The sequence below is a fragment of the Sceloporus undulatus genome, chromosome 1 (genome assembly GCF_019175285.1).
Source record: "Sceloporus undulatus isolate JIND9_A2432 ecotype Alabama chromosome 1, SceUnd_v1.1, whole genome shotgun sequence".
Taxonomy (NCBI): Eukaryota; Metazoa; Chordata; class Lepidosauria; order Squamata; family Phrynosomatidae; genus Sceloporus; species Sceloporus undulatus.
Window position 1 is genome coordinate 68070649 of NC_056522.1, and position 17146 is coordinate 68087794.

At 47.0% G+C, this 17146-nt stretch overlaps 1 protein-coding gene across 2 annotated transcripts in view; it reads left to right on the forward strand.

Moving 5' to 3' along the window:
* The window catches only part of LYST (lysosomal trafficking regulator), a 135389-nt gene that overhangs the window by 55427 nt on the left and 62816 nt on the right, over window positions 1–17146 (forward strand). For both annotated transcript variants that reach the window (XM_042469256.1, XM_042469265.1), the window contains exons 19-22: window positions 562–711; window positions 8830–8967; window positions 12784–12982; window positions 15097–15228. In XM_042469256.1, coding sequence (XP_042325190.1) covers window positions 562–711; window positions 8830–8967; window positions 12784–12982; window positions 15097–15228 — 619 coding nt within the window. The remainder of the gene's footprint in view (window positions 1–561; window positions 712–8829; window positions 8968–12783; window positions 12983–15096; window positions 15229–17146) is intronic.

Consider the following 17146-nt stretch of genomic DNA (forward strand, 5'->3'; position numbering starts at 1 on the left):
TGCAAGTTAACTCAGGAGTAATTCTGCAGTCATTGTTTCCCTTAGAAAGTAATGAAGTTGGGAAAAATAACATACTCCCTCGGAGAGTGATGGAATCTCCTTCCTTGGAGGTCTTTAAGCAGAGGCTGGATGGCCATCTGTCAGGGAAGCTTTGAATGTGATTTCTTGCATGGCAGGGAGTTGGACTGGATGGCCCTTGTGGTCTCTTCCAACTCTATGATTCTATGATTTTTAACAGATATTAAAGGTGATACTTTAAATTGTGAAGTACACGTTCTGAAAAGTAGCAATGCGCAGAATGTTGTTTTTGCTATGTGCTCTGGGCCACACTGGTTAGCCTTACGAGGTAAATGGAATAAATTGTCACAGCAAAATCAGACAATTCCTTTATCATTCAGAGCTACATCTTTAATGTGTTGGTTTTGGATATGTCCAGCTATGACTACAATTAGCATGATGGCTTGCTGGAGGTAGCCTTGGACACATGCATATGCATGTTGTGAGAAGCATATTTCAAACATTGTATCCTTAATTTGTTCTTTGTTCTTTATTCTTTGAAAGACTCTCCTTGCAGGGTGCTGCAGTGAGAAGATGATTCATATGAATGAGAATGGGCAATTCATCCTTGATGTAGAGTCTAGAGCAGTAATCCAAGATGTTAAATTATTGGAAGAACTGTTGCTTGATTGGAAGATATGGTCTAAATCCCAGGTGATTTGTACAGTTCAGAAAATGTCTGTAACTAAATCAAAGTTAAAATATTAATTTTGCTAGCCATGCAATATTTTTTCAGTTCCATCTAGAAAATTTCAACTGGCTTCCAATTTAAAATGGCCATTATAGAGGAGAATTAATAGTCCAGAACAGTACTGATCATTCTCCTTGTCTTTTATACCCTTCTGTTAACTCTTAAAACAATACTTACATTGATGATTTTCATATGAACTTTTTCAAGTCTAAAATAACAATTAGTATTTGATTAGAAGGTGAAAAAGACAAAATATCTTCAGATAACAGCTATTACTATTGGTTTTTGAGAACAGATAGTAAAGGTTGTTATCTGAAGATATTTTGTCTTTTTCTCCTTTGAATCAAGTATTAACTGTTAGTAATTGAGCTACTTATTAATTTCTAAACTTGGATCCTGTGTGCCTTTTATCTTAGAGACATGGGGTGCAATGTTTGTCTCTGCTTATGGAAGATTGCATATAGAGAAGCTTTTGATTAGTTTTTTGTGGGTTTTTCAGGCTATGTGGCCATGTTCTAGAAGAGATTCTTCCTGATGTTTTGCCAGCATCTAGAACATGGCCACATAGCCCAAAAAACACGCAAAAAACTATGGATGCCGGCCATGAACGCCTTCGACTTCACATAAGCTTTTGATTTATTGGGTTTGCTATATACAGCAGTACCCCCAAGCCACAGTAGACCAACTCAAAGCCTTTGGTTCTTTTCCCTAGAAAATCCATTGACCCACCTGAAATTCAATATAAAAACTTACATATACAGACTTTCACATATCAGAAGCAGGAGCTAGCTATGCCTGCGGGTGGGCCTGAACTTCTTGCTACCTTGGGTAAGCCTGCAAACTGAGTACCCAGCAAAAGAATAATATGCTGATGCCACTCCTCACGGTAGCAACTAGCAATGCTATGTGTAATTGAGTGAAGCCTTTATCTGGATTGTTCATTATTAGCAGTCAAAGCAAGGAAAAGTAGGTCCTTCTTTGAGTAAAGAAACTCTGTAGGTAGGGACCTGCCTATAACTGTATTTTTGTGCAAAAATAATGTTTTTGTAAAGGCAGAAAAAGGTACTGTATTTATTCAGTCATTCTCACTTCTTACTAAAAGACATGTTCATAGTTGCTGCAGCCAGTTTGTTACCTGGCTGCGCAATTTCTCCATACTTGGCTAGGCAATTCAGCAGTCATATCAGCAGAAAAGCTTTACAGCTTTACAAACTTTCACTAAAGTAGTGTTGGCTTTGTAACTGTTTTCATTATCATGCCAGTAATACATAAAATCAAGTAGGGGTTTGAAAAGAGGTAAGAGGGAAATACTACTTAATGTCTACTAACAGTACAGAGGCAAGACCAATATGCTTGTGTACGTGTAAAGGAAAAAAAAGAGCCACTTATATTCAGAATAGCTTCATCGCACTTAACAATTAATAATAAAGTCTGGTCACAGAAACAACCTGAATTTAATTGAATACAAATGTTAAGTCCTTTCTCATATGAATTTAGATTCACCTGTTGAAACAAGGTAAATATTACTTTAGATTATATCCTGCTGATGTTTATATGTAAAATGTGAGTTCTCAAGCATATGTGATCATGATGTGCTTTTCCTTGATACTGATAACAATGGAAATTTTTATTTCTTCTTCGTGGTCTCTGCGAATCATACAAATGGGTTTCACTGCGCCTGCGCAGTGCTGCTCGGAACCTACTGGAATCACTGGGCAGAGTTCACTCTGCAACATATTGAAACTTTTTGGCGGTAACTCCGCCCACCCGTTATAAGGCCCCTGCCTTCCCGCTCTTTTCCCCAGTTCCTTTTTTCCGCCGCACTAGCTGCTTCAGAGGAACTTTCGCTTGCTTTGCTTGCTTGGAATCACTTTCGCTTTTTGACCTCGGACTGTTTCTTGACCATTCTTTGTCTCCCGCCCCTGGTAACTTCGGACTTTCGGACTGTTGACCTCGTTTTTCGATCTCCCCATCGGCTTTGACGACTTCGAAAATGCCTGCACCCTTCAAGAAGTGCGACATTTGCGGAGGCAAGGTGCCCGTCCAAGATCCGCACTCCTCCTGCCTGCTCTGCCTTGGCAAGGACCACGACACCAAGGCATGCCTGCTCTGCAGGTCCCTCTCCTCCCAGGCGCGGAAGAACCGTGAGTCCCGGCTTACTTCAGCTATCGCCCTGGGAAGGGTGCAGGAGGGAGGCTCGCGGTCATCATCTTTGCCGCCTGCGGCTCCCGCCGCTTCATCTTCCCGAGCCAGCGTCTCCAGCGTGGGATCTGGGAGAGCCGCTATCCCTAGTGTGGTGTGTGTCCCGGCCGGGACCCCTTCTACCACCTCCGATGTGGCCCGTGGCTCCAAACTGCCCAGTGCCACCGACAAGCCCTCCAAGCGCCCCCACAAATCGTCGGGGACTGAGGGTACCGAGCCGTCCTCCAAGCCGGCGGCAAAACCGGAGAGCTCGCGTCCGAAGGAAGGCTCGCGCCCAAAGAAGGGCATCGTGGCTGAGGGCCAACTGGTCTCGCCTTCGTCTTCCAAGGCGTCCAAGGCGTCTCACCATGCCCCGAAGCAGAAGGAGCCGGCTGGTCCTCTTGCAGGGGCAAAGTCTCCAAGGCCTTCCTCATCGGCGGCGGCCGCCGTCCTCCTGGACCTTCCGGACAACCCCTTCTTCCCGGCGGAGGAGACTCCGAAGGCAGGGAAGAAGAGATGCCAGGATAAGTCGGATCGTGATCCCGCTCCGAAGAAGTCCAAGCCTTCAAGGGATCGGTCCACCTCTGACCCGCCGAAGGCAAAGGATAAACAACGCTCCCCTTCAAAGCAGGGCCGCGCTTCCAAGGCGACAGCTCCACGCGATCCGGAGCCTGCACCAGAGGTACGGCGGTCCCCGGCACCGGACACGCCTCTGCCTACCATGGACTTTGCACACGGGATGGAAGAGACCGTTCCCCTTCTTCCACCGGGACAGCAGTCGCCTTCTCCCCCAGGGTCTGTCAACGAGGAAGATCAGCCCCGTGGACAGGAGATGCCGGACCTGTTCTTCGACCCTCAGTCTGGCCGATATTATCTATCGGTTTCAGAGGACAAGGCCATGAGGGAGTTCATCAGGCTGAACCCCCATCCTGCTGATCAAGTCACCCAGTCCAGATCGGTCCCGACCGCTTCTGTCTCTGAGAGGCCCCCGTCTCCACCTCGCAGGCGTTCGAGGTCTTCGATGGACGTCACCCCATCTCGTCCGAGATCCCAAGTCAGGGTGACGGACCCCCTCTCCTCGGACCTCGACTCAGATGATGAACCTCTTCTCCCGTCTGAAGTCCCTTCCGACGAGGACGTCCTCTCGGTTTCTGTTTCCCCGCAGAGGATGCATGATCCTGAGCCATCTTCCCCGTCCGATGACGTCCGGTCCTTCACCGAGCACGTCGTCAAGATGGCGAGAGCCCTCGACATCGAGCTCGCCTCGCCGGAGGACGACGCGGAGGACCCGGTGGAGCGTCGGATGCACGGACGAGTGCCCACCCCGCCTTGCCTGCCTCTCTTGCCTTCACTCCAGACCATAGTGAAGAGGTCCTGGGAGTCCCCAGCCACCCTGTCGGCGCCCTCCCGTAAGGTTCAGACGCTCTACAGGGTTGCCCCGGCGAGCTGTCCCTGGTTGGCCGACCACCCAAGGCCTAACTCTGCGATTGTCGAGGGAGCCCAGCACAGCTTCGTCCCGAAGCAGGCCACCTCACCTGTCGACCGGGAGGCGAAGAAGGTAGACGGACTGGCCAAGAAGGCTTACTCGGCATCGGCCCTGGGGGTCAAGGCTGCCAACTACACCGCCTGCATGGGGGCCTACATTCAGACCCTCATGGAGAGGATCTCCCCCCTCGTCCCGGACGTCCCAGATGACATCCAGAGGCAGCTGGTCGAAATCAGGGACGAGGCCCATTCCATTGGGAGTTGGCTCATCACCACCTCCAGAAATGTGGCGGACTGTTCGGGGAGAGCCATGTCAGCATCCATGGCATTGAGGCGACATGCCTGGTTGAGGGCTTCTGACCTCAACCCCACGGTCAGACAAGCTATTGAAGACATGCCGCTCGACGGGACCGGGCTCTTCCACGCCGAGACCGACGACCGCCTGAACCGCAAGTTCAGGATGAAGGCGGCGGCGAGGAAACATGGCATGTCCTCAGCACCGGCCTCTCCGTACCGGAAGCGTCAACGCCCGTGGCAGCCGCAAGGTCAGTCACAGGGGACCTTTCCCCGGGATCGGCAGTCCCAGCAGCAGGGCTCCCAGAGACAGCGCTTCCCCTCGCAGTCTTCCTCCTCCTCTGGCCGTCGCAACTTCCCGCCTCGGTACCGCAAGTCCCGCCGGCAGGACACCGACCAGGGGAAGAAGAGAGCCTGAAGGGACGCAGCGCACTTCGCCTCTCCTTCATCCCCTTTCTTTTTGGACATCCTGAGGCCCTTTGTTAACACCTGGGCCTCCATAACATCGGACTCGTGGGTTCTCAACATCGTCCGTAGGGGTTATGCCCTCGAGTTCCAGGAGCTCCCTCCAACTGGAGCCTTCATGTCCACTCCCCCCTCGGACACCCTTCTCGACGAAGTGCGCACCTTGCTCAGCAAAGGGGCAATCTCCCCTTTGCCGCCCAATCAATGTCCTCGGGCCTTTTTCTCCAGGTACTTCACGGTACCAAAATCGGATGGGGGCATCAGGCCCATCCTGGACTTGAGACAATTGAACTTGTTTCTGGACTACCGCCGTTTTCGAATGGTAACCTTGGCTTCCATTCTGCCTCTGCTCCACCAGGGCCTGTGGTTCGCAACCGTCGACCTGAAGGACGCCTACTTCCACGTCGGGATCCGAGAGTCCCATCGGAGATTCCTCGCCTTCGCTGTCGGCTCTACCGCGTACCACTACAACGTGCTTCCTTTCGGCTTGGCCACGGCCCCACGAGTTTTCACGAAGTGCATGGCACCGGTGGTGGCATACCTTCATCATAAGGGCTTCATGGTCTTTCCCTACCTGGACGACTGGCTGTTTGCAGCCGAATCCCAAGACGAGTTGCAGGAGGCAGTCTCATTCGCCTTGCACCTCTTGGACTCCCTCGGGCTGGTCGTCAACAGGGAGAAGTCCCACTTCACACCGACCAGGCAGGTCAAGTTCATCGGGGCCATCCTCGACTCCGACAACTGCTTGGCCTTCCTCCCTCCGGATCGGTTTCAGGCCCTGACAACGTCCCTCAGGCCGTGCATCTCCCACAGAAGGGTGAGAGCCAGAGACGTTCAAGTCGCCCTAGGCCACATGGCATCGACGACTTTCGTCACTCCCTGGGCAAGACTTCGTCTTCGACCTCTCCAATCCTGGTTCCTCTCCGTCTTCTCTCCGTTGGAGGACCCTCCTTCAAAGTGGCTCACGGTACCGAGACCGGTAGCCGCCTCCCTCAGATGGTGGCTAGACAGCTCCAACGTTTGCACTGGGATGCCTTTCCATCAGCCCCAGGCACAACTGACTCTGACAACAGATGCATCCCTGGAGGGATGGGGCGCCCACCTGCGCGACCTCGTCGTCAAAGACAGGTGGTCCGCACAAGACAAGCTTCTCCACATCAACGCTTTGGAAATGCTCGCAGTGGAGAAGGCTTTGAGGGCGTTCGAGTTTGCAGTCACGGGAAGAGTGGTCCTCCTGAGGACGGACAACACCACCGTGATGTATTACATCAACAAACAAGGTGGTACCAGATCCAGGACCCTACTCGATCTCACGCTCCGCATCTGGGACTGGTGCATCCAGAGACACGTTCTCCTCCAGGCGATTCACCTCCCTGGAGAGGACAACGAACTGGCAGATCGCCTCAGCAGGTCCCCATCGGTGTGCCACGAGTGGAGACTCCATCCCGAGACGGTCAGCAACCTCTTCGATCGGTGGGGAACCCCCAGGATCGATCTCTTCGCAACCAGATGGAACAGCCACTGTCCCCAGTTCTGCTCCAGGAAGCGATCGGACGGATCCCTCGGAGACGCATTCGCTTTCCTGTGGACGGGGGAGCTCCTCTATGCCTTCCCTCCGTTCCCTCTCATCATCAGGGTGGTGTCCAAGATGACAACGGACAGCTCGCATGCGATCCTGATCACCCCGTGGTGGCCGAGACAGCCGTGGTTCGCATCCCTTCTCCACCTCTCCAGGAGATGCTTCTTCCGTCTCGACCCTCGCCCGGACCTGCTGTCGATCCAGGACGGACGAATTCTCCACCCCGACATCGAGAGCCTGCCGCTGGTGGCCTGGAGGATTCGGCCCTGACTGCCCTGCCGGAGGCAGTGAGGACGGTGATCCTGGTTGCAAGGAAACCTTCCACCCAGCGGTCCTATGCCCTGAAATGGAAGAGATTTTGCCTCTTCCTTGACCAGAAGGGCTTGTCTCCTACACAGGTTTCCACTCCAGTGGTACTGGAGTTTTTGATGGCACTTTTGGATGGAGGGTTGTCCCTCACATCCATCAAATGTTACCTGTCTGCCATCTGTGCCAAATACCAGTTCGGGGGGAGGGTTTCTTTCTTCAAAGACCCCTTGGTGAAGGGGTTCCTGAAGGGTTGTGCCAATCTTTACCCTCCTGTGTCGGTACCAACACCGGCTTAGAGCTTGGAGTCGGTACTGTCCGCCCTCCAATCCAAGCCCTTTGAACCGATGGCCACAGCAGACTTGAGACTATTGACTTGGAAAACCGCTTTTCTTGTGGCCATAACCTCTGCCCGCCGTGCGGGCGAACTCTGTGCCTTACGGAGGGACCAACCCTTCCTGAGGTTCCACAAGGACAAGGTGGTCCTCCGTACGGACATTACTTTCTTGCCGAAGGTTGTGTCTGCTTTCCACATGTGCCAGGACATTGTGTTGCCCACTCTCGCATCCAACCCGACGTCGGATGAGGAGCGACGCCTACACTCTCTTGATGTCAGGAGAGCACTGGCATTTTACCTGGACAGAACTGCTGCCTCCAGTCGGTCCGAGAGACTTTTCCAATGCTACTCGGAACCGAAGAAAGGGTTGCCTGTGTCTGCGCAGAGGTTCTCCAAATGGGTGGCTGGTACCATCCACCTCTGCTACGAACTGTTAGGCAAACCTCTCCCTGGCAGGGTTCGGTCTCATTCCACAAGGTCAATGGCAGCATCCTCTGCATTCCTGTCGGGGATTCCCTTGGAGGATGTCTGCAAGGCTGCTGTCTGGTCCCAACCTCTGACTTTTATTAAGCACTATCGGTTGGACACCAGGGCCATCCGAGACGCAGCTTTCGGGAGGGCTGTGTTGGTTTCAGGGTTGCATTGATTGCACTACTGATGTTTTTGTATTTGCTACACTTGTACAGTGACACTGTTTTACATTTGTTCAATGTTGGTTTGCACAAGTTCTATGGGATCGGTCTTGCATGACCTCTGTTCCCTTCTCAGGTTTAGCAACGTTATTGCTATGTTGACCTGTGCATAACAAAAAGACTGACTTTTTTTATGATTCAAGGTGTTTTATTGTAATAAATATACCTTTGATTCACCATAGCTTTGGTCTCAGGACACTCCCTCCTCCGCATACCTTAGCTTGTCAGTCTAAACCCATTTGTATGATTCGCAGAGACCACGAAGAAGAAGGACAGGTTGCTTACCTGTAACAGTATTTCTTCGAGTGGTCATCTGCGAATACATACAAATCCCACCCATCCGTCCCCTCAGTGTCCTGCTCACATTGGCTCTCTTGCCATCGCCTGCTTGGCGGAAAAATTGCGGAACTGGGGAAAAGAGCGGGAAGGCAGGGGCCTTATAACGGGTAGGCGGAGTTACCGCCAAAAAGTTTCAATATGTTGCAGAGTGAACTCTGCCCAGTGATTCCAGTAGGTTCCGAGCAGCACTGCGCAGGCGCAGTGAAACCCATTTGTATGTATTCGCAGATGACCACTCGAAGAAATACTGTTACAGGTAAGCAACCTGTCCTTCTGAGCATTTGGATTGTGTGGTTGCCTAGCTTTTCATCCTACCAGCATTGTCAACAGTTTTTATGGTAACTTGTTTTTTATTTTGTTACTATTTTTGTGTGTTAAAGCTATTGTTATTTTTGTTTTGCAGCAAGGTGTTTGGGAAATGCTCTTATCAGCTCTAGAAGTACTTATCCAAGATAATCATTGGCAACAGATGTTTAACATTAAGCAACTTCTAAAAGCACGAGTTGCGCATCATTTTCTGCGGACATGTCAGGTTTTACAGGTATTCCATTATGCACAAGTTTTGAGAAAAACATTTATGCATATTTTGTAAAAATAAACTTATACATAATGTTTCAGAATTTCTTTTATTTTTCCATTCCTCTGTACAAAAACATTGCAAGTAGTTATCTTAGACATAAAAATAAACAAAAACTGTCAATTAATTAAGCCATTATTCTCTTCAAGCGCTCATTGATGTAGCTTTCACTTTAACTATTGTGCTATGCTATTGTGCTGTATGCTTTGCACCACAAAATTATGTGATGAGAATTACTGTATCTTTATAGTGCTTCTAACTTTTTCAGTCCCTCAAGCCTTGTTGAATAATAATAATAATAATAATAAAATTTATTTATATCTCACCTCTCCAAGCAGATTAAAGCAGCTAACAATAATAAAACAACATTAAAATGCAGTAAAGCATCATAACCCATAAACCCTCCCATCCAGAATAAAAATAGATTTTAATTATAAACTAAGCAGGAACAATTGAGGGGCAATTGATGGGAGGCCACTGAAAGGCTACTCTGCGAAACCCTGATGGAAGAGATACGTCTTTACCGCCTTTTTAAAGCAGTCAAGACTGTCAATATGTCAGATCACCTCTGGCAGGCCATTCCATAACTTGGGAGCAGCAGAAGAAAAGGTCCTCTGGATAACCACCGCCAGCCTAGTTTTTGCTGGCTACAGTAAATTTTTACCAGAGGACCTCAATATGCAGGGTGGATTGTATGGGAGAAGGCAATATCGTAAGTAGGCTGGGTCCAAGCCATGAAGGGTTTTAAAGGTTATAACCAACACCTTGTACTGTGCCCGGAAGCAAATAGGTGGCCAGTGTAGAGATTTTAATATAGGTGTTATATGGTTATCCCTAGATCTCCCGGTGACCAATCTGGCTGCCATATTTTGAATTAATTGAAGTTTCCAGACTAGGTGCAAGGGCAGCCCTGTGTAGAGTGCATTGTAGAAGTCATGAGATTACCAGTGCGTGCACCACAATTTTTAGGTCCTCATGTTCCATGAAGGGACACAGTTGACGTATCAACCAAAGCTGATAAACGGGCACTCCTGGCTGTCACATCTATCTGAGCTGAAATCTGGAGCAATGGATCCAGGAGCACCCCCAAGCTGCAAACAGTCTTTTAGGGGAAGTGTGAACCCATCCAGGACCAGTTGACAAACCTCTGTATCTGGGTTAGGGCCTCTAATAGCAAGCACCTCCGTCTTATCTGGATTCAGTTTCAGTCTGTTTTTCCTCATGCAGCCTATTACACCTCAAGTCATTAATTCAGAGGGAAGACGCCATCCTTAGTTGCCGCTGCGGTCTGGATTATGGAGAGATATATCTGGGTGTCATCAGCATACTGATAGCATCATGCCCCATGCCTCCAGATGATCTCTCCCAGCAGTTTCATGTAGGTGTTAAATAGCATTGGAGTCAGGATAGCGTCCTGAGGGACACCGAATTTAAGCTCCCTTTTGGAGGAGCAACTGTCTGCAAGCATCACCATCTGGAATCTACCTGAGAGATAGGAACCACCACAATGCAGTGCCCTGATCCCCAATTCTCTCAGGTATTTCAGAAGGATACCATGGTTGATGGTATTGAAAGCCGCTGAGAGGTCCAAAAGTACCAAGAGGGTCACATTTCCCCTGTTGATACTCAGACGGAGATCAGCCATGAAGGCGACCATAGCAGTCTCCACTCCGTATCCTGTCCTGAAGCTGGTTTGAAATGGGTCTAGATAATCTGTTTCATCCAAGACTGTTTGGGGTTGAAGAGCAACAGCCCTCTCAATCACCTTGCTTAAAAAAGGAAAGTGAGAGACCGGTCTATAATTATTCATGTCCAAGGGATCTAGAGAGGACTTTTTCAGAAGTGGCCACACTACCGCTTCTTTTAGGTAGGATGGAAGATAGCCCTCACAATGTATCTTAGGTGAGTCTTAAGGGCATCTCCTCCTTGAATGACCAGCCATGAAGGGCAAGTTGTCTTCTTCATACTTCCAAGAAGCTTGTCCACTTTCTCAGTACTAACAGACTCAAACTGATCCAGTATGATCTTATTCACGGAGTCACTAGACACCTCATCCATAGCCTCTGCAATAATACCGGTGTCCAAGTCGGCTCTTATCAAAGAGGTTTTATCTGCAAAGTTATCATTTAAATAGTCACAGTGAGCTATAGTAGGTTCTAATAATAGGTTCCGGGGGGAGGGGGGATCTGAGTCAGGTCCCTTACCACTCTGAACAGCTCAGCTGGATGAGAATTTGCAGATGCAGTGCATCCAGAGCAGAAAGTCTTCCATCACCACTCCATAGGAATAAAGAAATTCTCTATGGTGTGCCTTGTCAGGCAAGAATCAGGTTATGATTAGAAGTGGGTCGGAAAAGATGCTTAGGAACAATCATGTCGATAGCCCTAGTAAGATTGTAATTCCAGCTATTAACCAGGGCGTTGACAGAATCACCGGCGGAACCAACCATGGAACCCTCTAAGGTTTTCTGGAAACCTACAGGATCAATCAGCCTTTGAGGGCAGACCATTTTAATACGTCCTTGACCCCTGTAGGGGTGGATAGTGGCTTTAAGTACAAACTTGAGCAGGAAATGATTCGTCCATGACAATGCGGTGGTATTAATTACCGCCACCCACGGCTGTACCTGATCCATACTGAAGACCGCATCAAGGGTATGACCAGCATGATGTGTGGGCTCAGAGACTAATTGAGATAGGCCCATGTTTGTCATGGATACCATGAATTCCCGAGCCACATCTGTCAAGTTTGTCAAACTGGTCTTGAATGACATGTTGAAATCACCCAAAACTAAAAGTCTGGGTGACTCCAACACTTACTTTGAGACCAGTATGTCAGCTCGGCTAGGGAGTCTGTTAGACAATGAGGTGGTCAGTATACTAACAGAATCCTCAGGCTACCCCTTGTCTTCAGGCTCAGGTAAATACATTCAGTGTGGTCCATATTCCAGCCAGGTATCTGGTCAATGTAAGATTGTCTTTCTAGACTACATCCACTCCGTCCTATTCCACAGATACTCAGTATCTGTATCTGAGATGACTGATGTATTTCAAATTAAGTCTTAAAAGTAAAAGTTTTGTGAGAAGAGTACAAGTTCTTTTGATGGTGTTTAATGCTGTAGCTGTGTAATTCTGCAAGCTATTGGTTTCAGTACCACTCCTGTGGCATTATTAGTTGGTGATACAGAACCGTAGAGGTTTAGATTTTGGCTCCCAGTCTAATAACTTAAAGATACATTTAAAAATCTAAAATTTTGAAGGGTTATTGTCCAGTCTTCTAAGTTCAAAGAAATATTAATTCTCCACAATCTTTTCCAGAAAATAGTTAGAGATAGTAAATTACAACTAATTGTGCATAATATTGTTAATTTCTGTCTCTCTCACACACACATATAAATATATACAAGTATATTAAGTGAAGTACCAGTAGCCTATTAAGCAAAGGAATAGCAATAACAAGTACATTTCTATACTGCTTATCAGTGAACTAACACTCCCTAAGTGGTTTATAATGTGTAAGCTAATTGCCCCCAACAAACTCGATATTCATGTTAGCAACCTACCAAAAGATGCAAGGCTGAGTGGACCTTGGAATCCCTGGAATTGAACTATCAACCGTGTGGCTAGCAGTACAAGCATTTAACAATTGCGCCACCAGAACTCCATAGAATAGTTTCTGAATACCAGTTTATTTCCATGTATATATCCTTGAATATATAATGAAATGGCAAATTTGTAAGAATCTGTGTTTTGGTTACATCCTTCTTTGTTTTACTCCTAGGAACATAAAGAGGAGTTTCTTACATCTATACCTACAGAGGTTTGCACATCATTTGTGAAAATAATTGAAGAAGTGCTTGGATCTCCACCAGATCTGGAATTACTGACACTAATCTTCAATTTTCTCTTGGCAGTCCATCCTGCTACTAATACATATGTTTGTCATAATCCCAGAGACTTTTACTTTTCCCTGCACATAGGTGAGTAACATTTTGTTTTGTCTGACTCAGGATATACAATACTAGGCTTGGTTCCAAGAGTTGCAGAAACAACGATGCCACTTCTTCTCCTTCCTCTACAGCCCTCCACATTCTTTCCATCTCCTTTTTTTACAGGGACCTCAATCCTTTGGAGCGGATTTGGAGCCCACTGAGGCTGTGGTGGGAGGGAAAGAATTTACTCTACTGATAGTTGCTGTTTACTTGAGACACTGTTTCTCAAGCATGATATCTGAATTATGTAAAATTACTTTTCTCTGATATTGATCACTGGTTCCTCGCCCTCTCTCCCCATTGTTTCATAGATTCTGCTTAATTTGTTCATAATTTCATAATTTTGTCTTATTTGGCTTTAACTGTGCTAGATTTTTAGATCCTCAGCCAAACCATATTAAATTTATAAGTAATTGTCATGTGAGCATGTGTAGCTGTGGTATGACATTCTCAGGATGGCAAGAGGATCAAAAGGCTTTCATAAGGAATCTATTTTTATGAGGCATTTGTGCAACACTTGGATTAGTCTGTTCATGGTAAAAATTGCCCAGCAAAAATAGTCCTGTAACATGAGCCTCATATAGGACAATGCTATCAAGACCATACAATTTCTTGGTAGTTCTCAGTGTGAGGGCATGCTTGTTAGCACTCATACTCACATGCGTTGCCCCTGAAAAGCAGTACATCAACTCATATATTCGCCCTTCTACTTGGGTGCTACCATATGGCTGTATAACTCATTTTTGCCTTGCAACAAACTTCTGAAGCTTCTTTATTCATTTCTAAGGGACTATTGCACCCACGCCATTATGCAGATAGAATGTTACTTTAGCAATTGCAATTACTGAATAAAATGCTTGAGAATCAGGAAGGGTGATATCTTCAACAGGACCCTGTGTCCATTAAGGACTCACAGTTTATATTTCATCCTTTCTACAGAGGAGTGGCTTGAGGTAATTTATAAATAAAAGCAACAAAGCATGCTACCAAGAGTTAACAAACAAACAAGCTTCATTTATATACCGCTTCATACCGCCTAAGCAGTGTCTAAGTGGTTTACAACAAACCTTTGGGGCGGCCTGTAGGTGCACCTTTCCCTGCCGGATCGGGGCCTCAGCGGCCAGAGCGGCAGCCACTGAAGCCCCGATCCGCCGCTTTCCGGGCTGCGGGGAAGCGGCAAAAGGCCCCTTCCCCGCAGCCTGGAAAGGGGTGTCCTTGGGGCTTCAAGCCCCAAGGACACCCCGCGGCGGTGGGGAGAAGGAGAAAGGGGCCGTTTGGCCCCTTTCTCCTTTGGTCCGCTGGGCGCAGCCGTCTGAAGGCAGTGCCCAGCGGACCAAACCAGGAAAGAGCTCCGAAACGGAGCTCCTTCCGGGGTCACGGAAAGGGCGCCCTAGGCGCCCTGCCGCGACCCCAATACATCACAACCACGCCGCCTCGTTTGGAGGCGGCGCGGTCGTCACGTATCGATGACGGCGGCTGCGTGTACTTTTAAGCCCGTCTGTAACGGGCCTTAGTTAGAGCCAGTAAAATGTCCAAGGGTTAAAGAAATATTTCTGAGGCAAGAAAAGCCTCAGACTATATTTTAAAGAAAGAACAACCTTGTGGGCCTAGAGGTCACACCTGCCTTTTAGGATCAGTGTAGTCGTTGTAATAGTAACCATCAACACATTTGTTCAAAGGGACTTTGATGGCTCAGATACATAATTTGGAACACGCTGCCCATTGAGCTCCGCTCATCAACCTCCCTGACCCAATTCAGAAAGGATTTAAAAACCTTTCTGTTCCAACAAGCATTCCCCGAGTAAAATCCTGTGGGCCTCCCTCCTCTTTCCGTGGCCAAGATGCTGGGCTAATGGGGCTTTTAGCTTGTCATTGTATTGTATTTATTTATTTATTTGTTTGATTGTTTTTTTATTATTATTATTGTACTGTATTCATATTGTTTTAATATATGTTGTGAGCCGCCCTGATCTTGGGAAGGAGCGGGATAAAAATAAAAACTTTATTATTTATTATTATTATCTTCAGTTAATACGTGTTTAATTTTGTTGCTAAGAGTTAAATATTTTGGGTCTTACCTTACTTTGATCTTTTTCCCCAAGATGGCAACATTTTTCAGGAGAAGGTTCAATCAATCATGTATCTGAAAAATTCTAGCAGTGGTGGAAAATCTAGTGACAGCCCAGTTTTGGTAATTAGAAGCCCAGCTGGAGTCTCTGTTGTACAGCAAGAAGGTAAGGCATGAATGTGAATGATTAAGAAGCTCCCAGCAATCTAATTACTGGCATGTGATCTTCTGAACTGTAGAAGTTAAGAACTTGACATAAATGTGAAGGTTGAGTCTGGCACATGAAACTTTGGTGCTAGATCCTTATCTTAGGAGAGGTGAATGGAGTAGTGAACGTTGGAATTTTCTCCATGCTGCAGCTGACCTTGTAGTTTACCTCGTAGCAGTAGGCACTGTGGAATTTATCTAGACCAATTGTAGCCCCTGCAACATTGTGCCTCCCCATGGCAGTACCCATCTGAAAATTAGCTATGACATGTCTGAAAACAAAATTAGAAATGAAATCTAGTTTTTATTCTAGGGGTTTTTGTTTGTTTGTTTGTTTGTTGTGCTTTGGAAGCAATTTGCTAACTATGAATCACTCTTGGAATGGCCTTTTTCCAATTTGCAGGTAATTTTAATTTCCCCTGGCAGTCTTGAGGGTCACAAAAAATAATAGGGGTGGGCTGTGTGCAGCCTACAGTTACCCCACCCATGTCCTAATATGTGGATCCAGCCCCAGCAATAACATTGAAATGGGTCTTTCTAACATTTGGCACCAGATGGAGATCAAAGCATCATAGGGAAATTCAGAAATGGTTAATATCAGGACAAAGCCATAAAGCATTTGTTCTAGTAAGGTATTTGTTCTAGTAAGGTAACATTGGGTGATCTCATTTGTTATGAGGGCCGGATCTTGCTCTTTGGGGCTACACAGACTGCCCAAACAACCAAAAATGGGAGGCAGGACCCTCAAATAGATATGACTGGAAGTCCACGTCTGGTTTTGAAATATTATTATTATTATTTTATTGTGGTTAAAAAGTACAAATAGCCCCATCTACTTAAAATGTGAATTGCCATTTCTGAAGATGCATTTCACCCTTCTTTTCCAGAAAAAGGGTGACCCAGGGAAATCTGGTGGGGGGGGGGGGCAACAGTTCTGGGGAAAACACAAAGTTCCAAAGATATCCCTTGCCTAGTCCCACCATAAAGAATGATTTAAAGCGGAAATGGGATTGTGAAAGGGACACATGCATTCCTGAAGGACTTGCAAATGTGTAGGTTAGGAAACTTTGGATAAGCTCTTTCATTTTTATTTCTTGCCTTCTGATGACATTTTTAATTATATTTGAAATGGCATAGGCAAGCAATGCTCATCAGCAGCACTGCCCTGGAACAGTTTGCAATTAGCGCTTCTAAATTCTGAAATGGCAGCCTCTGGTGTTACTTGCCTAGTGGATTGAAACAAGATTCAGAAGACATGTGTGACATCCTTTCTACTTTAAGGCATGTTATGAAATGCTGTACTTGTGTGAACACTTTGTTGGTTAATTAGCAACCTATATATAGCATAAATTAATTATTGTGCATCAGGAAGCGTCAATGAAAAATGTTCCCTGCCAGCTTTTTTTTAGCTAGATTTTGCAGTATATAGGCCCTGGTGTATGCTAAGACCATTGGTCTAGAGCAGTAGTCTTCAAACTTTTTCAGGCTACTGCTCCTTTCCTCTTGGGCAACAACGCTAGCACCCCCAACATCTATTTCTTGATATTTGATCTACTGCAAATTCAAAATAACCATCTTGGTCTCTGCTCCCTTTGCACCTGATTCCCTTCAGAGCAACATTTGAGCAGCTTGCTGAGTAGTAACTGAAAAGCCTCTTGCCCATACCGACCTTGCGACAAAAGCTGACACTGGTGAGAGGCTTCTCAGTTGCTGTTCCCAGGATGACTGGGTGCAAAGGGAGAAGCTTCTCCCTGGCAAAGAATGACTCTCACTCCTTCACCAGGGCGGAGCGGGGCCCAGCTGGTGTGTGTGTACAGGGTTTACAGAAGCCACAAACTCTGGAGTTGGAGACTGGCATGGACTGGGAAAGGGAGAAC